The sequence below is a fragment of the Pocillopora verrucosa genome, chromosome 5 (genome assembly GCF_036669915.1).
Source record: "Pocillopora verrucosa isolate sample1 chromosome 5, ASM3666991v2, whole genome shotgun sequence".
Classification (NCBI taxonomy): domain Eukaryota; kingdom Metazoa; phylum Cnidaria; class Anthozoa; order Scleractinia; family Pocilloporidae; genus Pocillopora; species Pocillopora verrucosa.
The window spans coordinates 5,677,562-5,703,419 of NC_089316.1; the positions used below are offsets into that span (position 1 = coordinate 5,677,562).

General features: G+C 38.6%; 2 protein-coding genes across 3 annotated transcripts; one reads left to right on the top strand and one right to left on the bottom strand.

Annotated features, from left to right (window-relative positions):
* The first annotated feature begins 929 nt into the window (after window positions 1-929).
* LOC131793025 (uncharacterized) lies at window positions 930-16,569 on the top strand. Of its 2 annotated transcripts, XM_066167413.1 has the most exons (11): window positions 930-2,665; window positions 5,075-6,372; window positions 6,852-6,915; window positions 7,258-7,471; window positions 9,579-9,925; window positions 10,458-10,693; window positions 11,065-11,357; window positions 12,013-12,354; window positions 12,778-12,937; window positions 13,338-13,626; window positions 14,617-16,569. In XM_066167413.1, the coding sequence occupies exons 1-11, from the start codon at window positions 967-969 to the stop codon at window positions 14,940-14,942; spliced, it is 5,268 nt and encodes a 1,755-aa protein (XP_066023510.1). In that variant the 5' UTR covers window positions 930-966; the 3' UTR covers window positions 14,943-16,569. The 2 variants fall into 2 exon arrangements, with proteins under 2 accessions (XP_066023510.1, XP_066023511.1); XM_066167414.1 differs by lacking the exons at window positions 13,338-13,626; window positions 14,617-16,569 and having other exon boundaries at window positions 12,013-12,199; window positions 12,778-12,921.
* A 465-nt stretch (window positions 16,570-17,034) lies between these two features.
* LOC131793022 (uncharacterized) lies at window positions 17,035-25,569 on the bottom strand. The gene is made up of 5 exons (XM_066166296.1): window positions 25,369-25,569; window positions 24,751-24,840; window positions 23,631-23,841; window positions 23,143-23,348; window positions 17,035-17,241 (listed from the first exon to the last, which is right to left on the bottom strand). The coding sequence occupies exons 1-5, from the start codon at window positions 25,567-25,569 to the stop codon at window positions 17,035-17,037; spliced, it is 915 nt and encodes a 304-aa protein (XP_066022393.1).
* Between the last annotated feature and the right edge of the window lie 289 nt (window positions 25,570-25,858).

A 25,858-nucleotide genomic window follows, 5' to 3' on the forward strand; every position in this document is an offset into this window, starting at 1 on the left:
TAAAATACATCTTTCTCGGAGCGCCGATCGGAAAATGAACAAAAACAAAAAAAACAAAAAAAACAAAAAAAGCTTCAGGCGTTGAATGGTCGAAATTACAACGGGAAGGCGGAGGGGGGGGGGGGTTCGTAGGATTTTGGCTGTTCAGTACAAGATTTATCCGTTCTTTTGAAGGAAAGTGAGGCTTGTGTAAGACAAATCCTATTTAGCCTTCCATTAGTAATGATCTTGGATTACTTTGCAAAACCATCAACATAGGAAGGTAAATGACAACATCGACGCAAGTAGCTGAACGGGGGTAAGTTTCTAAAAAAGCTGTGGTGCTGCGTCGGTGGGAGAGTGTAACAGGGTAATTTGCTATTATCAACTAAGTTAAAATGACCACCGTAAAGGGGTGTCTGTGCGTTTATTTTACAAGAGTGCAACGAGAAAAAAAATCAATGTTTCACGAAAGAAAACTCATAATCATCTCCTCAAATTATCTCCTCAAATTATCTCCCCAAACATTGCTGATCTTAGCAGTACGTAGGGCGCCTGTCATGTAGAAACATTTAAGTAACGGCTTAACTCACAAGATTCGTTTCTCTTCATGTAGCTCAGTAGTACACCATCGCAGCACAGAATCTAAAGGTCTGGGGTTCGATTCCTTGTGAGAGAGTCACATTTCTTTTCTTTGTTCTAAGGTTGTGTTAAGACGAAGACAATCGAACCTGTATTAGGCGGTCGGTTATACGTGATTGACTTAACTATTGTCTGACTTAATCGTGCAAAAAAGTTTATAACAGCGGCTTCTCAACTGAACTGCTTTGTATCATATCGACTGAGATCGGTTACTAAAGGTCAATTCGTGGGTGGCGTGATTAAAATTGCTTTTGTCAGTCACGAATCACATCAGTCTCCTGCATAAATTTGCAGACATTACACTGGCCACATGTCACACATTGAGTCAACCGACGCTAAACGAAGATGGCGTCCATCGAGACAATCTCGACGTCTGAAGAAATTTCTCCGCGTTTCCAAAAGCTTCTTCGAGGAGTGTCCGATGAACTCAGTCCCGAAGAACTAAGGCATGCCGTATCGTCCATAAAAACTAATTTTAGGGGCAAGTTTGAAGATCAAGGAGAACAAGATTTGTACTCATGCCTCCAATTATTTGCTAAGCAAGGTCTTGTATCGGAGGACAATCTGACTTTGTTGGAGGGGTTTTTAAGCCCGAAAGCGTCCAAGAAAAAGTCGCTAAAGGAAAAAATTCAACAATTTAAGGAAAACCGCCAACAAGAGGTCAGTTCTGGAAAGGAAGAACCAGGTTTGACCGGCAGGGAACGTGACCTAGAGAAAGTTATGGCAATGTTGACAACAGGAAGTTCGCGTGTTGTCAATTTGCATGGAATTAGTGGAGTAGGCAAGACGAAATTGGCAATAGAAACTGTTTCAAAGTGGCCGGGGAGGAAATTCAAGGCCGATTTTAGAGAAATCACTGAGATGAAAGACGTTCATTTTCACGTTTTAAACGCTTTAGCACCAGACAAAACGAACATAAGCTTCGAAGCAAATCTAGTAGTGGAATTAATGCAACAGTTGAGGCAAGCAGAGCAAAACAGTGACATATTGCTGTTCCTTGATAACGTCGATAAATTTGCAGGAGGAGATGATGAAGCTTCCACCTTCCTTAATGCCAATTTTGTGAAATTTCTGCAAGGACTTCTAGGTCCAAAGGATTATCCGGGGAAATCGAAACTGAAGATTTTGTTGACATCAAGATCAACACTTCGTCACGCGAAGTTGGCCAACTTTGACAATTACGAAGTTATGGCTTTAGAGAAAATTTCATCAAGTGTCTTATTCCAAAATCAGGGAATTGGCAGCGTTCGAGAGGATCAAATGGAGAAACTGCTGCAGATTTGCCAAGGGAATCCCCTCATCATCAAGGGAATGGCAGCAATCTTGAGGCAACAAATAACCAATGACACCAGGATTTTGGAAACGATTGAGCAGCCACTAGCAGCCGAGCCACCAGAGTCGGGAATACCAGCAGCAGAGGAGAGTCGAGAGAGAGACGTATTTGACTCCGAAAAGGAAGGCATTGATAAAGAGCAAGAAAGCTGTTTAAGAAAAATGTTTTTCTTCTTGCCTAGTAAACAGTTAAAAGATTCTGCTATTTCGATGTCACTGTTCTGTCGCTCTTTCTCTGTCGAAGCAGCAGCCGAAGTCCTTGGAGTGGACTCGTCAGAAGCTGTCATACAACTAGAAGGTCTCAGGAATAGTGAAGTGCTAACGATAGACCCTGACGTGAAAGAACTCACCTATGACATTCACCCTTTGGTGCGAACATTTCTGAGAAGCATTGGTAGTAACCAAAAGATGTTCGTCAAAGTTTACGAGAAGGCAAAAGGCAGGTTTCATACATATTTCATGTCCAAAATGATAGACATTTCAAGGCTTTTGGACAAAGACTACATGAATGCCTTCGATAATTTTGATCTTGACAAACCAAACTTTGAACTTGCTTTGGATATTTCTTTCAAGTCAGACCATCTTCTTATCCCAAAAGAGCATCGTGAAAGTGTTATGATCTTTTATCTCTTCGAGGCCATGCTTGACGAAAAAGCAAGAAAGAACATTTTTAATTGCTGGGCCGAAAAGGTCGAGGATGATGGAAAGGAAGGTAAGGTTTTATTGTGTTCTGGAAAAAAAGTCTTAGTTTACGTAGGAAATTTTTCTGGATACCTCGGTAGTGTAAGTTAGCAGTCGACCTGATGGAAAAACTAACAGATAACACTTACTAAACTCGACTGACAACAGCATTTTACTTGACTCTAGCTCTTTATAGCAGACTAAAAAAAATGACAAATGATGGCAACCTTTTTTCTTTTATTTTTTTTGTTCACAGTATTTACACTAGTGATTAGTGCTATACCTCACTTGAAAGAGGACAAAATTAGCTTTTCAGAAAAAATATATTTTGCCTCCAAAAATCCATGGATTTTAAATTATGCTAAGAAAATGGCACACAATTTGCATAAATTATCGTAAAACTTTTGACTTTGAAACAGCCTGGGCCTGAATGGATTGGAGTTACAAGGAAACATTCCGAAGATAAAATATTCCTTATCTTATGGGAAAGACATCTAGAGACTCTGGTTGAAAAAGAAAAAATACAGAATTAATTAGAATTTTTTTCCAAACTGTACCCCAAAACCATAAAAATTGACCCAAATTATTGAAAAATTTATTCCTCACCAAGTATTTACACAAGGGAAGTATGCTATACCTCACTTGAAACAGCATTAAATAAGCTTTCCTGAAATGCATGTTTCCTCTCCAAGAAAAAGGAAACAACCTCACTAAATGCTTTCAAACTAACATTAATTAGCATAAAATATCATCAAAATTTGAACAGTGAATTAAGTGATACCCAAATAATATAAAGTAATGAGGCAAAAGTTAACTAAAGAGGTTCCTTGTTATATGGGCAACATCTCAATAAAAATTGGTTGGAAAATAACAAATCTGAGATGTGTTACACATATTTAGTGAACACTGATTGACATACTGACTAATTAGTCTGACCTCATCATCACCCCAAGCCCAAATTTACTAATCCCTCTTGAAGTCTACAGTGCAACCATTGGAATTATATTTCTTTGTTTGACTTCTGAAATTTTGCCTTGAAACAGGGACAAATGAGATAATCAACCTCAAAATACATAAAGCGCAACATATATCGAAAGCCTTTAACTTTTTTTCAAGAGTAAAACAATTCAGAAGTGAAACCGGAAACTGTCGTTTTATATCATTCCACTCATTCTTGAGCACAATTTGTTTGTTTTGTGAATTTTTGGCATGTAACAAGTAGAACCACATCAAAAAAACATACAAAACATATAAGATAATGTACAGGTCGATATATATATAACTATCGTTTGAAAAATAAAAGATTTTATTTGATTTAGTTCGGACGCACACTGCGTCATTCGATCTGTCATCGGCTGATAATTTAGGCCGTTGTGTTCTAACATTCCACCGAAGATTATTTTCTCTGTCGCTTGAAATCATGTTTTATCACAAAATATATTGCTTTTCATTCACAAATATACATTTACAGGTTTTTTTCAAGGCAAAAAACAAGGATTCGTGCGTGAAAAGTAAAAGTAAATGTTTCAACACCACATCCGTCACGCATTTAGATATCGCAAGAATGTTTACAGATTACTTACCTCGATTCTTCGCTAGGATTTTCCAGTTTTCTATCTAATTCGGATTCCTCACCATTAGAGATACCACCATGCATACTTCCATCGTCAAAAATCATCTCTAAAGCCTTAGCTACGATGCATCTCTAGCGTTTCGCATCGTACGCCATCATCGCAGATTGAAATCGTACGCAAGTGATTTTCGGATCGGGCTCCCGAGGTCACGTTTGATAGTTCGGAGCTAAAACTCGCCAAACTCGCCATGTGATTGGAATGTTTACTAGCTACAGCCGGAATTTCAGAGCAATCGGATGTAGTCCGAGCATTTCCGAAAAGGTCAACGTCATCGTGCAATTTTGCACGACCGGCCCCAGGGCTTGACCACGAAGAGCTAGTCGTGACTTTAACTCAGGTTGTCGAAACTCCAGTCATCACTGCCGACAACAATCCTTCTCAGGACTTCACTCAGCCGAACGATCAGACTACACGATCAAAGCTATGGAGTGTAATCTGATCCTTTCGGTAAGGAGCTTACCGCCTTCTCATTTTGTTCGAATCTGTTCAAACGCCCAAAGAATCTTTCACGATGAAGCTATACAGGGTATATGTACTAAGATTCGGTACATATTTTCTCAGTTTTGTTGACCAGGCCTGAGGCCTATTGTCGCAATATTCGCATCTTTTTTAATCTTGTAGAGGGTAACTTACTAATTTGAGTCAGGGTTTGAAGATGCAGATGCGTCCCTTGCCAAACTTTCCTTAAACATTCCTTAAGTTAATCCTCGTTGACATTCTAATAAGAAATAAAAACGCTCTCTGGTTAAAAATATGCCTAAAACTTAGAGAGAGAGAAAAACTTATTTCCCTTGTTGTTTCTTTAGGTTCCTTGCTTCGAGCAGAACTAAAATGCCGCGAAACGTTGTTGGTTCTTAAACTTGAAGGATGGCAGAGAGCATTGACGGTCGCGAGGAGAGCGAAAGAGTCGCTTAGCAAAGTGCAGAAGGAAACTAAGAGCACAGATTCCTTTAGGTTGACCAAGAGTTCCTACCTGTTCTCTTGGGGTGAAGTATATTACAGAGCAGGGAATATGTCAAAGTCACTGAGGATTTTTCACAAGGCGCTGAAGATAATGGAAAATGAACTTCACAGCCATACAAGCACTTCAAGGTGCTTAAACGGTATTGGAAACTGCCACAACAAGCTAGGACAGTATGACGAGGCCATAAAGTACTACATGAGAGCGTACGATATGAGACAACAGCTCTCTGGCTCAGTGAAACATTTTGACATGCCCTTCTTCAAAGGACAGATCGGGACGGTTTATGAAGGAAAGAAACAATTTGAAAAGGCAATCGAATACTACAAAGAAGCCTTAGAGCTCGCTAAGGAACTAAAAATCCCAGGCATGGTGAACACTGCCCAGTACAATCGAAACATTGCTAATGCGTACTGTTGGTTGCAAAACTTTAAAGACGCCTACCAACCTGCAAAGAACGCTTTCGAGATCCGGAAGGCCATTTTGGGAAGGCACCCTGACACTGCTCGAAGTGCTTTCCAAATGGCGCAGATTTGTCGATACTCGGAGGACTCTGACGCAGCGAAAGAGTTTTATGAGGAAGCATGGGAGATTGAGAAGTCTCTGGGTCAAGGAAACCACAGCGAGGTCATGGTCAGAATCGTTGAGAGCTCCGAAGGGTTCTTTCTTGAAGGAAAGAGGAAAGATCAGTTTCGACAAGAAGTATTCGACTTTTTTCTACGCTACTGGGACGAAGAAAGAGCCTTCGAAGGGTTTGAATTTTCTCTCGCCAATAAGACAGTTATTGATTCAATAAACGAAAGGCTTGGTGAATTTGGCGACCGTCAAACACAGGAGAGATACCAAAAAGAAGCTCTATGGTTTTATGAAGGCGCGTGGAATTCACCCGACGCGAGAAAGTTACCAGACACCGTCAGAGAGGAAATTCTGCAAACTCTCTGTAGGCTCTGTAAACAGCTTCACGAGAAAAGTAAGGCCGAAAAGTACAGTAACGAAGCCTTTCGATTTTATGAAAAGAAGTGGAAAAAAAACAAGGTCGGAATGTCAAAGCGCGATAGAATCGACATTCTCACCACTCTTGTAGATATGGCTTCAACACAGACGAAAGAGAAGAAGAAACAAAAGTACAAGAGTTTGTTAAAGGTATGACAAAGCTCTTTGATCTATCAATGGATGACATCAACTTGAATGGGGTTTAGTTTAGAGAAAGATGTTATTTGTCTTGTTACGAGGGTGGGACAAAGAAAGAAATTATGAATCCCTATGAGGAATCGAACCACTGAGCCACAGAGACTCTACCGTGAGCGAGGTCTATTACGAAGTTCTTAGGGGTTTTAGTTTAGTATGTAAGATAGTATGATCTCGAACGATCGTTAACTTTCATTAGTTTTACACTTTACAATTGATTGAACCGAGCAACCTCGCGAAATCTACCCAGCTAGTCTCCTTGTGGAACAAGTGCATCCCTGACTTGCCAAAGCCGTTGTCTTTACATTGCCCAAGCATCCTACATTATCCTTGGTGGCACAACATATTTTTCTTTTTTATTTGCCCTTTTACGTTACTTAGATTTGGATTAATGGCGATTCTCTGAACTTTTTCGCATTTTAATGCTCACTCAGAAAGCCAAACAGAGTGGAACTTTGATGGGAACTGTAAAAGGATTCCTTTCTTTTGGAGCAAAAGGTATTTGATGAGGGAATACTTTGACCAGAAGTCGCGCATATTTTAAAATAACGAAAGACGCAAGCGTTCTCTCTATTAGTTACAAACGCCTGCAATTACGCATATGAAAAACGTGGTTAAATACATTTTTTGAATAAGCGCACCCGAAGGCGTTTTTAACTGATATGTCCGAGAGAATACGAGTGTCTTTCGTTATTCATGAGCATGGTTGATGTTTTATAAGGTTCGTCATTCCATGGGGCGGGGGCGAACAATGATTTTCTGTTATTGTTTTGTTTTATTGTTTGGATTTGCTTTTCATTGCTTAAATCTTTTTCAAAACAAAAAACTATGCTATTTTAGAAGCTGAACAGCTGTCTAGTGAGGACGATGACGATGACGATGAAGTTGACATTCCTTCCGATGATGATGATGATGATGATCTCGATAGTAACAGTGGTAGCGAAGAGATTCCAGAGGCCAGTGGGCAAGTGCAACAACTAACAATTCAGGAAGAAGATGGCGAAGAGTTAGAAAGTGAGCAGGAACAAGAACCAGATAGGATAAAGATACACGAGTAAGTGAAAATGAATGAGTTGCCAGTAATCGGATCCTTGCGTTTGTGCAAAGATTTAGGATCGCCACGGGGCAAACATAATAAGTTGCATATCAAACTCTTTCCCCAGTGCAACGAACATTTGTTTTTCTCGGTTCCAGGTGTACGCAACCACTAACCCCACGTAATGCGCATGCTCTCCGTTACGAATTTTCAAAATGGCAGACTAGCCAAAGAGGGAAATAAAAAAAAATAAAGCGATTTCGCAATGAATACTCAACATACACCCTCGTTAGAAAGGCGAATCCACGGAATAAAGATACAAAACTGTATGATCGATATGATATTAAATCGATACCGAGGGCCCGTTTCCAACTTACTAAGAAGCGCATTTAATTGCCATCCGCCACGATCACTAGCTTTCTTGACAGCTTTCTGAAGACAGTTACTTTCTTTCCGAAGACTTCTGATATGCGGCTATTGATTATTACACCTCGTATACCCGATTGCTCAAACACTTTGTTTACGATTGCTGAAAGGACCGACTCATGGTTCTCCGTCTTCGTCTTTACATTGCTTTGAAATAGTATAGATTAGTAAGCTGAAACGAAAAATTAATCAGGGAAGTTTACGAAAAATCCAGCAAGCAAGCTTAAAAAAGGCTTTTATTTAGACTTCATACTTCAACGAACTTCACAAATCTTACTTGTTTATCTTGTAAGTAAACGATGGCAGGTTAATTCCCGAAGCGCTTTCTGAGTTGCCCGATCCCTCTCCTACTGCTTTCACGCTTTACAAAACAGGAAAAAATCAAAAGGAGGGAGATACAGCTGTTTTGAAACGCCATTTGACGAGGGTAAATCTGCTTTTTGTCTGACACTTTACATATCAAAACAAAGGAAATTTGTACCTCTTTTTGATTCTGGCAGTACATTTTTAATTTGCGCCTGCGTAAAAGAGATATCGCCCGAGACCCTTCGCTCGGTCGTGTTTTGATCAAAAACGCCTTGTTAATTTCACGCAACCGCTCGGAGAAAAGGTAAAAATGACGAGGGAAAAACTTTACCTTCAAGTTAGAAAATTAGCGAAATAGAAAGCCACAGAGGTACATTGAGCGCTTTTTCCGTAGAGAATCCGCACGATGGTAAAACATTCGAAAATTACACTCGATTTGAGTGGGGTGTTGAAGTGGGCGTGGTCACTACATTCATGTTAAGACTATTTGTACCCCATGAGTTTGATATGTGTAAGGAAATATGTGGCCGAAGGTTTTTTCGACATCCAAAAAAAAAACCATTTTGGAGAGAGATCGATGATTTTTCGCCGCATTTTTATTAAAAATAGTTAGACAATGTTAATAAGAGGGAACTGTAAGATTTTGTCATAGTTACCACGAAATCATCTGTTATAAAATATACCAAAGAACTTCTCTCCTTGCCTAAGGTCTATTAAAAAAAGAAACATACAAAAATGATTGCATGAGGGCCGTAAGCAATTCCAGGTGCAGGGCCTGAGAAGGCTTCACGTCCGCTTGAGATGTGGGCTGAAAGACGAAAATAAGAGAAGGAAAGATTGGCAGCTACGTGTGCTGGCTTAGGTTGCGCCGGACGGCAAAATCGTTGGCTTTTGGGAAAGAAACAAGTTTGGAACCGTTACAAATTGATTTTATTTTCCTTAGTGTATTTAGGTGAAACGGTTACTTTCTTAACCCTTTAATTCCAAGATCTCATCAGTAATTCTCCTAACTGTTTGCTATATAGTTCTTGCGATGTTAGTACGGAGAATTTGGTATTGGATCAACTAATAATCCCCTAATTAATATTTTTCTTTATTCTCATCACTTGTCTGCTTGATATTGTATTGATATTGTAAAGAGAAATCCTGTCTTGTTGACTCATGGAAGTTAAAGGGTTAAGGAGCGTAGCGAAGGGAAATTTTCCAAATTTTGCTGGTTTAGATATACTGGACCTGAGCCTGGCAGTCAACTTGCAATCCAGGAATTTTGACGGAAAAGCTGAACCAAAGAGAAGGCGGTATTGATGACATTACGGATTACAATTCCAGCGAAAAATTCTCTTTTCTGTACAGTTGATTTCATTTTCATTCATGGTATTGTGATTATTTTCAGAGGAACACTCACTAGCGAGGACGTGCATTGGAACATCAAGCTAGGGGCTGTAGATCTAGCCTTCCCTTGTGATGCTGTTTCTGAGCTCACCATGATAACGGTCCATCGATGGAAACCAACGGTCCTGTCCCCGCCTTTGCGGGAGCACGAGGCTCTCGTCAGCAACGTAATTGAAATTTCTTCGAACAGTCACGAAGCTTTCAAATTCGAAGCTGAGGTTAAGATGTCATTCACTCACAGTTCTCCCGGCCTACACGGCTACGAGTTGTTGTTGTACAAACGGATTGACAACGAGACCGGTGCATGGGAAGAAATGACCAATGTGGAAGACTTCAAAACTATCTCAGGTTGGAGGAAAAGCCTTCAAATTTGTTAATGTTAAATTACAGATAAACAAACTTGATGCATCGTTGTGTGTGTTGGTCGAACATGGATGAATGTGCGAGAAAATCTACTTCCAGGAATGTCTTAACGAAGGCTAGCAAAGGGGTGGGGTTAAGGGGGGAGGGGGGGGTCTGATCCCATTTCGCGCGTCACGCATATAAAGGGAAAAGTTCAGATCTCTCTTCTTGTGTACCAAGTTTCAAGGAAATCTTAAGGTTTTCACGAAACGAAAGAAAAACAAAAACACGGAACACGGCCCTATTGACACTATTCACAAAAATGAATGCCCTGATAAAAGGTTCAGCTGAGTTAACAATTGCTTAGGACGCGGTTTTGTTGAACTACGGCTAAACTTTGTTTAAATAATAAGACCTTATTGTTCACACTTGTAAGCCTCTGAAAATTCTTATTAACTCGCCCCCATTTATTCTTTCACTAGATGCCTAAAAATTAACTTAATCTATAATATATTTGTTCTTTGTTTTATTGATATAGATTTTGAAGAAGAATACCAATCTAGCCAAGACATTCCCAATTTACACTTTCCTATTGTGCAAGCGGATATAACAGAATGTGCCACATATGCTGTTGTGAGTCGTCTGCATCTTTCCCCTGAATTCACGATCACATCAAATGGTGGTTCCTTTTTCATGCCTGAATATCCAAGTATAGGTATTACTATCCCGAAAAAGGCTGTTACTTCGAAAACAAGGATTCCTCTTCGAATGAAGGTACAGAATTTTCCTGAAATATAACAGATGCGAGGGAAATCTAGTGTCATTACAGTAAATGTTCGTGATTGTTTATCCTAAAGAACCAGTGGTGGAAGCGTCGAGTCGTTTGACAAGCGAAGTCCCAATCGACAAGATTTGGTAAACCTTGGGATTTTAACGTTTTGTTCCCTGAAAATGTACTTTTACCTTCTGTTTGTTGCTTTAGTCTGTCTTTTACCGTTGGAGATCCATGCAACACTTTAATACTACATTTGAAAATGAAGGCGGAGAAAATTCTCCCCTTTTCTATTTCACTTTACCGCAACGTAACTTGTTCTTAACCTAATGAATCCTTGGGTTTTCTCTTTTCGACATAATTTTCCCATTAGGTGCAAGAAGTACCAGGTGAAGAGTTTAAGGCTAACGATATACTTATTGGACCTATACTGCGAATAGTTTGCGACGAAACGGTTGAGTTCTTGAAGCCTGTTACCATAACGCTGCCAGTTTCGTTGGGAGACACACACCATGACTTTCCTGATCCAACGGCATGCCGGGTAAGAATATTGTTTTTGAGTTCTGATGGTGAACAGAGGGAATGGAAGGAAATCACTGACGATTTGAAGAACCCAGTGACGTTTGACGGCATGACAGTTAAATTTCAGGTGGAACGCTTCTCTGGGTATGTTTGTTTATTAATTCACCAAATGTGGCCGGTTTGCAAATCGTCATTTGCATGTCCCCTAATGGGAGTATTACTGGACGTAGTAATCAAGCAGATAAACTGCTTTTTTCTTGTAAATAATTAGAATGTGGTAACCTCGGAACTTTTTCACAAAGAAGACCGCATTTTTCGATCATTTTTTTCGTCTAAATTTAGAAAATATCGAAGTGAAGATGATTTATTAAGCGAGCACTCGTGTGGACATAATAACTGATAGAGGATGGGAGTTTTAGTATGTATATGAAAGAGTTATTACGTATGAATAAGTTACTGGAGCTTCGAACTGAGCCAAGGGATCTGCACTTTTCCCCCTCGAATGTAAAGACTGGTAAACGATAGACAAAGCTGGACAAAACTCTTAGCATCAGATCTTCTTTATAAAAGGAAACCCTATCTCGAGTATTACCATCGTGATACTGTCTTTTGCACCTTTCATATCATTCTCCAAACAAAAAAAAAGGCACTCTCGTCTTAACTCAAATTTCTTTTCTTCTGTTTCTTGGGGAGACGTTGCTGAAATCCCAAACAACGGCTGCCAAGGAGAGGAATGTACTTGCAGATCCGATCTGGCGCTAAGATTGCAGTTTACATACAGTTCTTTGACTTTTATTAGGTATTCGTGTCTTATTGACTGGTGTGCAGATAGCTTCAGTTATCAAAGCGTTAGCGGATATCTATCGAGACTTATTCGGATCCAACATCAGCTGGCAGTTTTCTTCGCCTACTTCCCTCTGGAAGACCGCCCTGATTCTCAAGACATCTTGTACCTAATTTGCTGCCCGTCTCAACTTAAAGAAAAGGTGCGGGCTGAAATTACGAATCAAGCTAATGCGCCTACTCTGAGCGATTCAAGCTCCCGCATCAGTATGATTCCTGGGCGTGATAGGGCTTACGTCTCCCTCATAGGAGGGATCAGAGCGATTGAGGAAGAAGACATGGACGAATTTTATCTCCAGTAAGTTTTTAGAAACGCTTCACTGAGAAAACCCTCAGTATGCTATTAACCTGAAGTTTTATTCAAGTAGGTTTCTTTTAAATAATGCCAAGAGGGCCGGAAACATAGGGGATTTTGTTTAATCAAATTCAAAATAGCAATCAGCAGAGAGTTAAGTTGAGTTGTTATTGATAGAATTTAACTCAAACTTTGACTTCACAACTTCACTTTTTTTTTCTGATATAAATTGCAGGCGCTACAGAGCCCAGAAAATGATTAAATTCTAATTCAGATTATCGCTGTACACTCACTCCCCACTCCCCGTTTCCAGTTCCTCGTTCAACGTTTGGGTAACATCCGTCCTATTTTCTCAGTAGAAAAATAGCAAAGATTCTTGTTGATAAATACATCCTTTTACGTGCTGATAAGAATTATTTTTAACAGGTTTATGAGTGATGACCTCCATAAAGCTCAAGTTCCAATCCGTGTCATTGATGACAAAGGACTTTCAGGGGTGAAGTTTTTCAAAACACCCAAGTTTGAAAAAGACACTCTGCTATGTCGATTAAATTTTCGAGTATCGCCTCTCAAGAGAAAGCTGAAGGTAAGGGGTTTATTTTGTAACTTCCTTAGTACAATTTGTCACTGCCTTTTCGATTGCTGTTCAGTTTTTGAACGTGTTTTTCATATAATTCCTTTTTGTTCAACGATATTGAGAATGACATTAGCAAAATTCCGATCAACAGTACGGTCGAGTGTATATTCAAAGCTGACGTTTTTCAGAGGACAGTTTTGCGTGTTGAGAAACAGAGAAGAAAAATGAAAAAAACAGAGAAGGAAAGGAAATGCAACATGATCACGTAACATATCAAATGGATTTTATCATACATGCATGTAGAATACATGGTGGAATTCGTAGAAAATAAACATATGCGTCCTGATAATTAAACAGGTACATTCTTCTAAAACTAAATAGGAACATATTACTTTTTATGTAATTTTAGAAAACCCCAGTGGAGTTTTTTGGCATTCCTGTGAATGATGAAATCTTGTCAAATCCGCGTCCTGAGAATGTTCTGGGGATTGGAAAACAATTTGTTGGTTCAGAGGTGTATGACGATCTCCTTTCCCGCTTCAGCAAAGGCAATATGAATCAGAGGCAGACAATACAAAGCTTCTATGAGGCTCTTGCAAGATTGAAAATCGAGACCCAAGATGAGTGCTTTGAGGCCCTTGTCAAGGAAATGAGCCGCTATGAAGCATTTGAGTTTGTGGGGCATCGACTTCAGGAAGGTAACGACATTAAAAGGTCAAACAGTTTTCATTTGAGTGTGAAAAGTAATCCAAGATTAGTGTGGTTTTGTTTTACTTTTCGTTTTAATTGTTTCAGAAAACTAGTACCACTCTAATTCAAAAGACCATATTCAAAGTAAGACCAATCGCGACTTTGTCGCTCGCGTTTCTCCGGGTTAAGAGCAGTTTGCTTGTTTTAACTTTAATAAGCTCCTAGTAATATTTTCCTCTGATAGGCGGTTGTGATATAAATTTCGTTTAGGTTTCACGACACTCAATTGAATTGAGCATGACACTCAGTTGAGTTGAGCTCTGATGGATAATGGTTCACTTGTCCACAACGCTTGACACATAACCTTTACTCTTAGAAGTTATTAACGCCTGTATTTTCCTCACAGTGTTCATATTTTGTCTGGAATACAAGTGAAGAGAATTGACGAGCTCATCGCAAATAATTTTGTTTCATATGTTTCTGGAAGTAGATATCACGGGAGAAATTTTAACAGTAAGGATGCATGATATAGAGAATTACCCTGATATCCCAAATTCTAAACAGGTTTGACTTAGTATCAATGTCGTTGCAATTTTTGATGTCACGTACCCCGCGGAGCCCCCCTGCAAAATGTTAGTCATTCTTGTAAATGGGGGCACAAGGTTCTACGTTCAAAGAAATGTCTTGCGCATTTGTCCTTTTCTGACCACAGGGATGAGCCCCGACCTAGTCCCAGGGAAATTAATCTTGCCAAGGTCTGGGCTCAGCCTGGGAACTAGAGGGGAGTTTACGGTGAGTCTCCCTTGATACTTTGCAATCATGTCCAGGTTTAACAGAGTCGAGATCGCAGAGGGGCTAAGCTTGGTGATTTGCTCTCGGAGTGGGGTTTGTGATACAAGAAGTTAATCAGTTAGTAACAGGTTTCCTATCTGATAATAAAGGCAGAATGCACGCAGTCCATTTGGAATTTTTTATCATATTCCTTTGCGCCCTTCTAGGTAAAGATGCTGTTTGCAAATCATTGAAGACAAATTCGGACGTGAAGAAAATTGTATTAGAAAAAGCGGAGTATCATTGGAAAAACCTTGCAAGAGAGCTGGGGCTTGAAGATAGAATAATTGATGCGATATCTGTGGAACAGCAAGATAAATGTGGAGAATGCTGTTATCAAGTTCTACAAAGATGGTACGAAGAGAATGGCGAATCAGCTACTATCAGAAGAGCCATGGTGGCACTGACTAGAATAGGATTAGCGGACATCAACAACGACATTGTAGATTGTCTTAATTTGAGACGTCAGGATCAAATGGAGTTAGACTCATAGAACTGATAAAATTGGAAGAATTTAGCATTCAATTTGTCTCTTCAACGACGTGTCTTTGGACTTCATTCAATGCACAATGTACCTTGGTACACACGAAACGAAACGAGCAATCACGTGATGCCAAACATGTTCTGGTCAGAATAACATCATGCGAACACTCTTACGGACAATAGAAAATTTGCATGATTTGACCATGTAACTTTGTTATGCACACACATTAGGTAAAAAACGTATTATACATGAATTCGAAAGAATCCTTCATTCTGCTACTTATATTAACGTTGCTTTAAATATTGTGCTGCTATAGTATAGCCTTTTCTTTTCAATCCTTACTTTCAGTTTTTATAAATTCTCATTTTTTATCTCTATTGTTGTCAATATAAATAAATATTTTCGGCTTTGATCGATTATTTGAATTATTTATTTCATTTTATAGTTGAAAATGTACCGAGGAATACTTTATTTTTAAATGAAAAAAAAGTTCAAATGAACCTGTGTAAATAGTAGTTTTTAAATTATTTTACATAGAAGAAAGAGAAGAACAAAGACAATTTTCACGATGAAAAGACATCATTGAACAATGATGATCGAAGTGTATACACGTTAGCACAGTGAGTCAGTAAAACAATATGTCAGAATCGTGTGGGCTCCTCTTATATCTTCTCTTGAAGTTTCCAGGTATGACTACTTGCCCCACCGTTTTTCCGTAACGTGAGTTAAGGACTTTTTCAGACTTCTATTAATTCACAAAGCACACCTGTAAAGTAACTTGTTTTCTTTCTTTTCTGTATTTTTCTCTTGCAAGCGATTTTGGCCTTTTTTTTTGGATTTCCTTCATAATTTAGGGGCAACTTCTGTCAAATATTGATCCACACTTTCCTTAGTTTACTGCAGCTCAAAATTGAAGATTAGGTTTGATTTCCCATTTTTTCACCCAACATCAAAAAGGGGTCGTCATTTCATTGGGAAATGGGTTAGTCTAATATTTCCTTTGTAAAAAATAATCTCGGTTGTTGGACATGTGTTACAAGTAGGAGACGGATGATAAGACTTACCGGCTCCTAATAAAACAAAAGTTAACACAATTATCTAAAGGTTCATCGTGTTAGAGAAGAAACTTCTCCCTTATGAAAACGTTCTTCTGACGCTGATGTGATCAAGGGAACAATTTAATAATGAACAATAATCGAATGGTTCTTACTTGTATATGAACGTTTAAAGAGATGAAGTTTAAGGTGACATAATTGTTACTAAATTTCCCAGCCCATGGCTCCCTAAAGAGACATCTTTTCCCGTTATTGTTTGTTTGATAAATTATTACTTAACTGTTTCATAACTTGCAAAAAAATTTTTTTTTACTCTCTTTGGGAGTAAAAACAAATTTCAAAGTAAAACCACTTCGGGAATTAATTAATTTTTTCCTTGACAATTTTAAACCTGGCGCCGAAAGTGAACCACCACACAAAAAACATTCTTTCATTGAGTGAACAATATTCTAAGTACTATACCAAAGATGAAAGTGCTTTTGTCACAAAATAAAACAATTAAATGCCAAAAATCTTAAGCTTGTCTCAACATCGTTGGTATGATGAGTAAAGCTGGTCTATCGGCATGAAAATGGCGTTCGGTCCAACAGTTCATTACTGATCAATGAATCATTATATTTAGATCGCTTTAGCCTAACTCCTGTTTTATGAAATTTTGTCATCTTAATTTAGGGATCCAAAAAATTGCTACTGATACTACACAAGGAATTGTAGTCCACCTGATGAGAGTATACAGTTGGGTTGTTAATTAAGGAAGAAGGATACCTTGTACTGTTTCCGCCAATGTATCCATAAGATGTTTTCAGACGTTTATGTTCTCTATCTATAAAGAGTTGAGCAAAAGGGATCGTTATCTACCAGCTTCATCGTAGAAATTAATATAACACATTGATTCCTTGAGAAAAGGATTACAACCTGAAGGATGGCTTCATTAGTCAGACTGTAAATCAAGCAAACAAAAAACAAAAAAAAAATACAACAGTTATCTTTGAATTTGTCTGTTTATTTATTCGGCTGGAAATGCATCCCTTTCCTTTTATGGACGATTAAGGGATCATCTCTTGAACTTGTTTGCCTTTGTTTAAATTAACATCGGCGTCACGTTTCAAGACAAGTGGAGAATCGAGCTCTTCAACATCAGCCTCGACTGTCACGTTGCGCTTTTGAATCCCACAATCCTCCGGTGTCTGTGGGTATGTTTCAGGCCAGTACATAAAGGTTGTCCAAACATTCATGTGGGTGAATAGTTCTCGCTGAAAAAAAGAAAGAATTAAAAAAAAAAGATAAGAAATGAAATCGTTCTGTATTTTTTGAATCGGTATAAGGTATGTAATCTTCACCGCAGAAGAAAAATATGTACATATATTTCGCCTCGACACACAAATGAGTCGTAATTTAGCGAGACATATCTGTACTGTTATTAATTTTCAAAAGATAATTAAATCAATGAAACAGTTGTATATTGAGAAATAGTATATATAAAGGCATAGATTATCAATTACGGACATTAAAGAGATGAGGAAAAAAATTAATGACTGATATCTACACGATTGCAGAATTTTAATTTGCGATGGATCGTGGATAACTAGCAAATCTTGTCCGAATTCTGAATTCAGCAACATTAAACATAAATTAAAAATTTGCCGAAATAACAGTCAGATCTAAATCTTACGGATAATGTAAATATATGTTATTTGCCGGCTGGGAGGTCCGTATGGTGAAAAACTGTGACCGAGGTCTTGAAAATACTGCCCGAGGCCGTAGGCCGAGGGCAGCATTTTCAAGACCGAGGTCACAGTTTTTCACCATACGGACCGACCCTTAGCCGGTAAATAACATATTTATTGTTTTTAAACTTGACGAAATTCTTTCCGATAGAACCCGAATGACTTATGGCCGTAAATACGTCAAGATCTTCCATAAACTGAACAATTTTTGAGTGAGTAAATGGTAGTTAAAATAGAGGTGATGCAAATTTAAGAGAGATTCCTCAACGAAACATTTTCATTTCCGTAACGATAAAGGTGATTTAAAAGGCTTCCAAACAAACTTTGAAACATTATTTTTACAAGTATCTGTCACAATCTGACACCTGTCAATTAGAGAGCGCGCAAGAAAAAAAAAATCGTAGGAACATTTGAAAACCAACAGAACTAGTTTGGCAAGGACTGTCACGACAATGTTTTCTTAAAAATCAGTTAATGATCTAACGGAAAGTATTATTTACTCTCATCGACCATTCATTCATGTACGAAGATTTACCTCTGTTCATTAAGTAAACGGCGAGGAAAGTAATTGTGAGTAAATTCAATTTTTTATTTTGAAGTTGTGGGAGTTTGCTCGTTTGTTTGCTGTAATGGCGTGTTTAACTCTGATCTTTCCTTCACAAAAACTAAATTCGAACGGCACACTTCAACGAGACACAAGAGAATTTAATGCAGCCTTTTCTCAATTCCTTCAATTTCTGTTGTGCAATTTAAGGTACAAATGTCCAAATTGAACGGAATTGGAAAGACTCACCAGGAGCGTATATTTGTTGTAGAACTTAAATTAAAACTTCGCTCGCTTTTTTTTACTATGAACAAATTGCTCGAGAAAATTCAGATATTAAATGAATGAAAGTTCCATCGTTCAGTTTAACTGTAACCAAATACCTCACGTTTCAACTTTCTGGGTACTTTTTGTGAACGATTAAAATTAATTGCAGACGGTTTTTAGGCCGCATATCAAACTCACGGGGTACAAATAGTCTTAACATGAATATAGTGACCACGCCCACTTCAACGCCCCACTCAAATCGAGTGTAATTTTCGAACATTTTACCATCGTGCGGATTCTCTACGGAAAAAGCACTCAATGTACCTCTGAAATATTAAACTATAATGTTGTGGCTTTCTATTTCGCTAATTTTCTAACTTGAAGGTAAAGTTTTTCCCCCGTCATTTTAACCTTTTCTCCGAGCGGTTGCGTGAAATTAACAAGGCGTTTTTGTTCAAAACACAACCGAGCGAAGCGTCTCGGGCGATATCTTTTTTACGCAAGCGCAATTTAAAAATGTACCGCCTGAATCAAAAAGAGGAACAAATTTCCTTTGTTTTGATATGTAAAGTGTCGAACAAAAAGCAGGTTTACCCTCGTCAAATGGCGTTTCAAAACAGCTGTATCTTCCTCCTTTTGATTTTTTCCTATTTGGTGAGCGTGAAAGCAGTAGGAGAGGGATCGGGAAACTCAGAAAGCACTTCGGGTATTAATCTGCCATTGTTTACTTACGAGAAAATTAAGTAAGATTTGTGAAGTTCATCGCAGTATGAAGTCTAATTAAATGTCTTTTTTAAGCTTGTTCGCTGGATTTTTCGTGAACTTCCCTGATTAATTTTTCGTTTCAGCTTACTAATCTATAATATTTCAAAGCAAAGAAGTTTTCAGAGAAAACCATGAGTCGGTCGTTTCAATGATTGTAAACAAAGTGTTTGAGCAATCAGGTATACGAGGTATAATAATCAATAGCCATATATCAGAAGTCTTCAGAAAGAAAATATTCTGTTTTCAGAAAGCTGTCAAGAAAGCTAGTAATCGTGGCAATTAAATGCACTTCTTAGCAATTTGGAAACGGGCCCTCGGTATCGATTTAAGGTGTATTACAACGAGGTTGATGTACATCAGCTTAAAGATGAGAACAGCCAGTTGAGGGGAGAAAAAATAAAATTAGAAGAATCTTTGGTACAAGAGAAGGTAAAGCGATTGCGAGTGGATAAAAAAGCCCGAGAAGCCCTCGAGAAAGCTGAGAAGAAAGGGGCCTTCTACAATAAAAAATTTATTCAGTTGGCTAAAAAAGTGATTACAAATGGGGAAAAAGGTAGAGGCCCAGCTAAGAAGAAGTTTAATGACTATTCTAAGAACCATCAAAAGAGAATTAAAAACCAACTGAAGGAGGAGTGCCAAACTACACTCTCCTTTCTTGGGCTGTACAATTTGTTGCAACTAAAATTGAAGTCCTCAACACTGAGACTAATCAATATGAAACTTTCAATCTTGTTGGAGAGGGAGAGCTGCCATTTACAGAGTCTGACCCAAAGGCCCTTAATAATGATGACATTGATAACATAAATATGTGGCTTTACCTCAAAGATAAATTCATGATTTCAAATGAGGCCTGGCATGAAATTGCCATTAAGGCTAATGATCTCCCCAATATATATTCCATCAAGAAGTGAATTAATGAGCTAAACAGTGAATGGAACTTGAAACCAACACCAGGAGATGCTGAAGGTGTTCAGTTAGGATTTGCAGAAAGCTTGCAAGAGCACATTGTTAGGCTTCAGAAGAATGGAGAAATCAATGATGGAGAAACTATTAAGATCGAGCTTAGTGGTGATGGTACAAATATTGGAAAGGGGCTTACAGTTGTCAACTTCACTTTCACTATTCTCCATGAAAAGGATGTGGCAATGGGTGAGAAGGGAAATTATATACTTGCTGTTGTAAAAACTACAGAGACATATGATAATCTGAGAGACAGCCTAGTAGACCTTGGAATGGAAATGTCAAACTTAAAGGAGATAAGTGCAAATAATTGCACCTATAAAATTGAATACTTTTTACGTGGATATTTGAAATTTTTAGCACTGTTATGTGGTTTAGGCAGGGCAAATGAGGATTATGCTTGTGTGTGGTGCAAGTGTCCCAGGGAGCAAGGGTGGGACACAAGCAAAACATGGTCAATTAATAGCAAGCAAGTTAAAATAGCAAGGTTTTCCACTGGAAGGAAATTAAACTGTAAGGCACAACCATTATTTGATTTTATACCTATGGACCTTGTCATCATAGATACATTACATTTTTTTCTGAGGATTTCAGATGTTTTGATTAACTTGTTCATAAGAGAGCTGAGAAGAAGTGATGCTATTGAGAAAAAAAAACCTCTGGTTTCCCAAGAGATAAATATAAACACATGGCATGTTATGAAGAATTTATCAAAAGTATGGGAATCACTTTTAATTTTAGAATCAACAAAGAGAGCAAAAAGCTGGAATATAGAGATCTTACCAAACCAGAAAAGTTGCAACTCTTTAAGAATATAAACATTCTGACCTATGCTTGTCCCTCTTTGCAGTCAAAACAAAGACATACAAGTGATCTGGGCTAAATTTATGGACATAATTGGTGATTTGAGGCTAGATTTTACATCTGAAGAGGTTATTCTTGAACTGCAAAGAAATATCAAATCATGGTTTGAGCACTTTCTCAAAGTTTACCAAGCAAAAGATGTCACTCCCTACATGCATGCACTATGTTATAATGTTCCTGAGTTCCTGTCACTTTATCAGAACATAGCATATTACACACAGCAAGGCTTGGAAAAATACAATAATAGAACTCCTAAAGATTTCTTCAGATCCACAATTCACAAAGGGGTTGATGCCCTCAAATAACTGTTTCTGAAGAAAAACAGGATTCAGTTCCTGGAGGCAGCAGGTTATGAAAGGGTTTAAGAACACCTACAATGATGAGCTTGTATTCAATGATTGGACTTCTTTGTCCCAGCCAATACTTAATAGTTCCTGGAATTACATAGGCAAAATCTTCACCTACATTTAAAATTCTTTCATCCCACTTCAGCCCCAGATATGAATCAAGCACCCTATTTGACTCCAATTGGTAAACCATCTTTCCTCTTTGAAGAACGCCGGGCAAAACGCTCCCTAGACCTTCCATGAGAACATCTTGGTCAACATTAAGGCCTATGTTTATATCAGGGTCCTCTCGCTGTCCAGACCAAAGCTTTTTCTTTATTTCACGAGCAAGTTGGCCATGGAACGATTCTTTTCTATCCTCTAGAGAATTTTCCGAGGGAATGAACAGCTTTTCGCTGCGAACAAACGGAAAATATCCAGATCCTCTATTGGCCCTGAAGGGTGTCCATTCATCGAAGCATGTGCTAAACGGCGAACGTAGTGAATTTTCAACCTCTCTTGTTGATTTTGTCAACCTCCCTGATCTCAATATCATACAGTTTTGTATCTTTCTATCGTGGATTCGCCTTTCTAACGGGGGTTTATGATAAGTATTTGTTGCAAAATCACTTTGCTTTTTTTATTTCCCTATTTAGCCTGTCCGCTATTTTGAAAATTCGCAACGGAGAGCATGTGCATGGTCGCGTACACCTGGAACCGAGGAAAACAAATGTTCATCGCGCTGGGGAAAGAGTTTGATATGTTGTCAACCAACGTAATGACACTATTGTTTATACAAATTCATTCTGAAACCAATATTTTTCTGTCAACCAAAGTGATTTGATAGAGAGAAAAGGGAGGATTCATAAGTTATTTATCGGCTTGAAGTAGTGACCGACGTGTTTGCTTAAAAATACTGCCCAGCCGGAAAACGAGGTATATTTATGAAAAATGACAACGAAAGTTGAGATGTACTCGGCGACTCACGAAAGCGTTACCGTGGCCCGTGGGCAGAGATAGGAAAATACTGACCGGGTAAAGAACCAATCAGATTGCAAGATTCGTTACCGTGCCCTCTGAAAAAACAATAACTTCAATTACTTTCCAGCTTCCCGAACGCCATTTGTTACGAGAAAATAATAAAACTTTATTTTGTGAACTTCTATAAAATACTTCTTTCTCGGAGCGCCGAGCGGAAAATGAACGAAAAAAAAAAACAAAAAAAAAGCTGTAGGCGTTAAATGGTCAAAATTACAACGGGATTTGGCGAGGGGAGGGGGTGGGGGGGAGTCGAAGGATTTTTGGCTGTTTCAGTACAAGATTACCCGACCCCCCTCCCCCCAAGGCTCTGTTATTTTCATGACCTTACCCACTGAGTGCCAATTTTCTACACTCCCTACTTTATACTCTGCTAGTGATCACCCTTCCCCTCTCCATCACCCTCTGGAAGCCTTGCGATCTTCCTAATAATCCTCGGATCCTCCCCTCCCAGGCGATAAATAATAACTGGTCCCTCTCCTCCCTGAATAATCGTACTTAGACCCCCTCATACTATCCCAACTCCTCTCCCTTATCTCTTTACCAGGTCCCAACCATTCAGTAGGAGTTCCCGCTAGATGATTGTTCACAAGACGTTTTTCGCAATCCATTGGATAGCGTTATCCACCCTTCAAACAGCTGGAGCCAGATGTGGAGGCTTACTTTCAGGCTTTTGCAGTTTTTGTAAGTGATTTGTCGTCTGCAATCCAGTGTCTGATCGATTGGTATGGAAATGTTGTACGTCCCAAATACACTGCGACATTCTTCCTCTCCCGTCAAAGCATCATCACAAGGTGCGCTGATGAGCGGGTGACAGCACATTTCTGTCAGGCGCGTGTCGTGTTTTGCCATACAGTAAAAACCGCCATCTAAGTTTGAAAGAGGCGAGGCATATGATTATTCAAGTGACCTATATTTAACGCCTGATTTTAGATGAGGGCTTTATATGAAATCTTAGTAACGCATGCGCAATTGTTCTTAAGGAGGAGCTTACTTCCTTTCCCACAAACACCAGCTCGCGGTGCGCTAGATTTTTTACCCATAATGCAAGGTCAAATGATTGAATACGATAGGCATTATTCCAGGGACATTTTCTGTCGTCTGGATCGCCATCACTAATATAACAATTCAAAATATATCCAGCCACTTACCCCTCCCATTTTCTTTTTCCTGTCTACACTTGTCTTTATTAGTTATCTTGAAACGGTCGAAATGTAAGTACTTCCAAGAGGCTATCGGCTGATGGAAGTCTTTAATCTGATCGCCAATTCTAAAGTAGGACCTGCTCAGTGGTTTGAGCTTCAGACGAACTTTGTCAGGGACGCTCTGATCTTGGGCTTTACCGTATAGCTCCACATACATCTTTGAAAGATAAGAAATGTGAACACTGTGAAGGAAAGTTCAGTTTTTGAATCATCGTCCTGTGTATCCTTCTATTTTTGATCATTGCTGTCAAAATTTCTCGCGGTTAACGCCTAAAACTCTCTTTAGCGAGTCATTTACATTCACTTCATACTTTGCTTATATCAGCAGTAGTATGATTGGTTACGCTACCCGCTGTCTATTCCGTTTCATATGATAAGCTCGTTCATACATGCATTTTGATTGGTTCTTTCTTATGATCTATTGGGAGATAGACGCATAGATGATGTCACCATGTGTTTTTTTATCATACAAAACAAATAGATTCTATGTTTCTGTGAGTCTGAACAAAAATAGATCACAGAACACGTAAAATGTGGTAAGGACATCTGTAAGAACCAATCTAATTAAGTAGATGGTGTGTAACGTGAGTAGCATATGCTGTGAGCTATTTTTATCATTATTCAATAAAAGCGTGTGCATGAGCCTGTCTTATAATCAAGTTTTTGACGATTAGTAGATTTAAACTAAACGATTAGATTATTGCTTCTCGATTTCCACGCACGGAAGCTGATTCGAACTTACACTCTTCTACCATCACGCAATAAAAATCTTAGTGTAAAAATCTAACTGTTAAATTGTAAAGCAATGGGAAAACCATATGTACTATCGAATCTGATTAGAAAATAAAGTTATAAACTAAGAGTGAAACGCTAACAGTCTTTTTGTTGGGAAATAGGGATTGTTTAAATCAAATACTCTTCGGTCTTCCATCATGCGATCAGTTATATTTTGTTTTGTTTTGCAAAATTATCAGCATAAGAGTGTATATAACAATGTGGATGCAACTTGTTGTATAGAAATTTCTTAATTTTGCCACCTTCCTTTAACATTTCTGTGTTTATGTACCTTTAGGAGGCGCACATTGTAGCAATCTCTACAGGCCTGATCCATATCCAAGGTAAAGGTCGTGTAGCTTTCGTACAACTCCTTGAACATCTAGGTAAAGGATATGAGCGAATCAAGCACAACAATACTTCGTAGCTAGTAAGTAGTGCTAAACATTAACACTGTGGGGATAAATATTGATTATCAAAGGAAAGACAGCGTGTTAAAAAACGCGAGGAATAGAGGATCAGTGCATATTATTCGCCTTGAGGGTGGGAAGGGTGAAAGATGAATTGTTCCGAAGAATATTACAAAGTCTTATGGGCCGGATCAGGTAAATCATATTGTGACACAACCAAAATCCTCCCACCTCTCTCCCAGAGATAAATATTGACTGCAGTACACCGCAGTTAAGAGAATTCACGGAATATCGATATTTTGCAGGAACTGACCTTTATCATCCAACTGCACTAAGTAGATTAGAAATTAAGCGTTTAAATATTCCGCTACATTGTACAGATATTTAGAAAGTTGGTTATTTTTTACTGTAAAAAGGCCTGTTTGACAGGTTAGCTGCACCTGTGTGAGTTGTAGTAGGGCGCAATAAGTTTAGGTAGGAGTAAAGCTTGAAACACATACCGTTGGATCTTTCGTTTTGTCAAAGGACCATTTGTATATACCAATTTTGGGCTTCTTACTGGTAAAGCAACTTCTAGCTGCCATTTCAATATTTGTTATTTCCAGTAAAGCACGAGTCAGTGAGTTAACTCCTTGAAGATATCCGGTGCCTTTTGCAAGGGTTGCTGCGCGACGTTGAAACCTTGCCATCTTTTCGTCCATGTTCCACAAGGACCGGAACTCAAAACCCTTGTAGAACAAATACAGCTGCCTGGAAAAACTGGTTTCTAGTTCTTCATAGATATTCAAAAGGTTATCAAGAAACTCCTGTCGTATGCTGTCAGCTATTGGGGTATCTGAAAAATAGTCAAGAGAGGTGTTCATAAAAGTTGTAATGATAAAAAAATGTCTACGTCACAAGCCTTTATTGCTTCGAATATAAACTTTAATACCCATCGTTATCTCAACCTGAACACTGAATAACTTGCCACCCACTGAGGAATATGGAAAG

Bases quoted from the DNA above. Each gene is read 5' to 3' on its own strand.
- LOC131793025 (XM_066167413.1), top strand. From the start codon at position 967: ATGGCGTCCATCGAGACAATCTCGACGTCTGAAGAAATTTCTCCGCGT. The intron at 11,358-12,012 runs GTATGTTTGTTT...GACTTTTATTAG, and splicing joins CAGGTGGAACGCTTCTCTGG to GTATTCGTGTCTTATTGACT. The intron at 12,355-12,777 runs GTAAGTTTTTAG...TATTTTTAACAG, and splicing joins ATGGACGAATTTTATCTCCA to GTTTATGAGTGATGACCTCC.
- LOC131793022 (XM_066166296.1), bottom strand. From the start codon at position 25,569: ATGGACGAAAAGATGGCAAGGTTTCAACGTCGCGCAGCAACCCTTGCA. The intron at 24,841-25,368 runs GTATGTGTTTCA...TCCTTTACCTAG, and splicing joins ACAAAACGAAAGATCCAACG to ATGTTCAAGGAGTTGTACGA. The intron at 17,242-23,142 runs GTAAGCCTCCAC...TCTTTTTTTCAG, and splicing joins AAAACTGCAAAAGCCTGAAA to CGAGAACTATTCACCCACAT.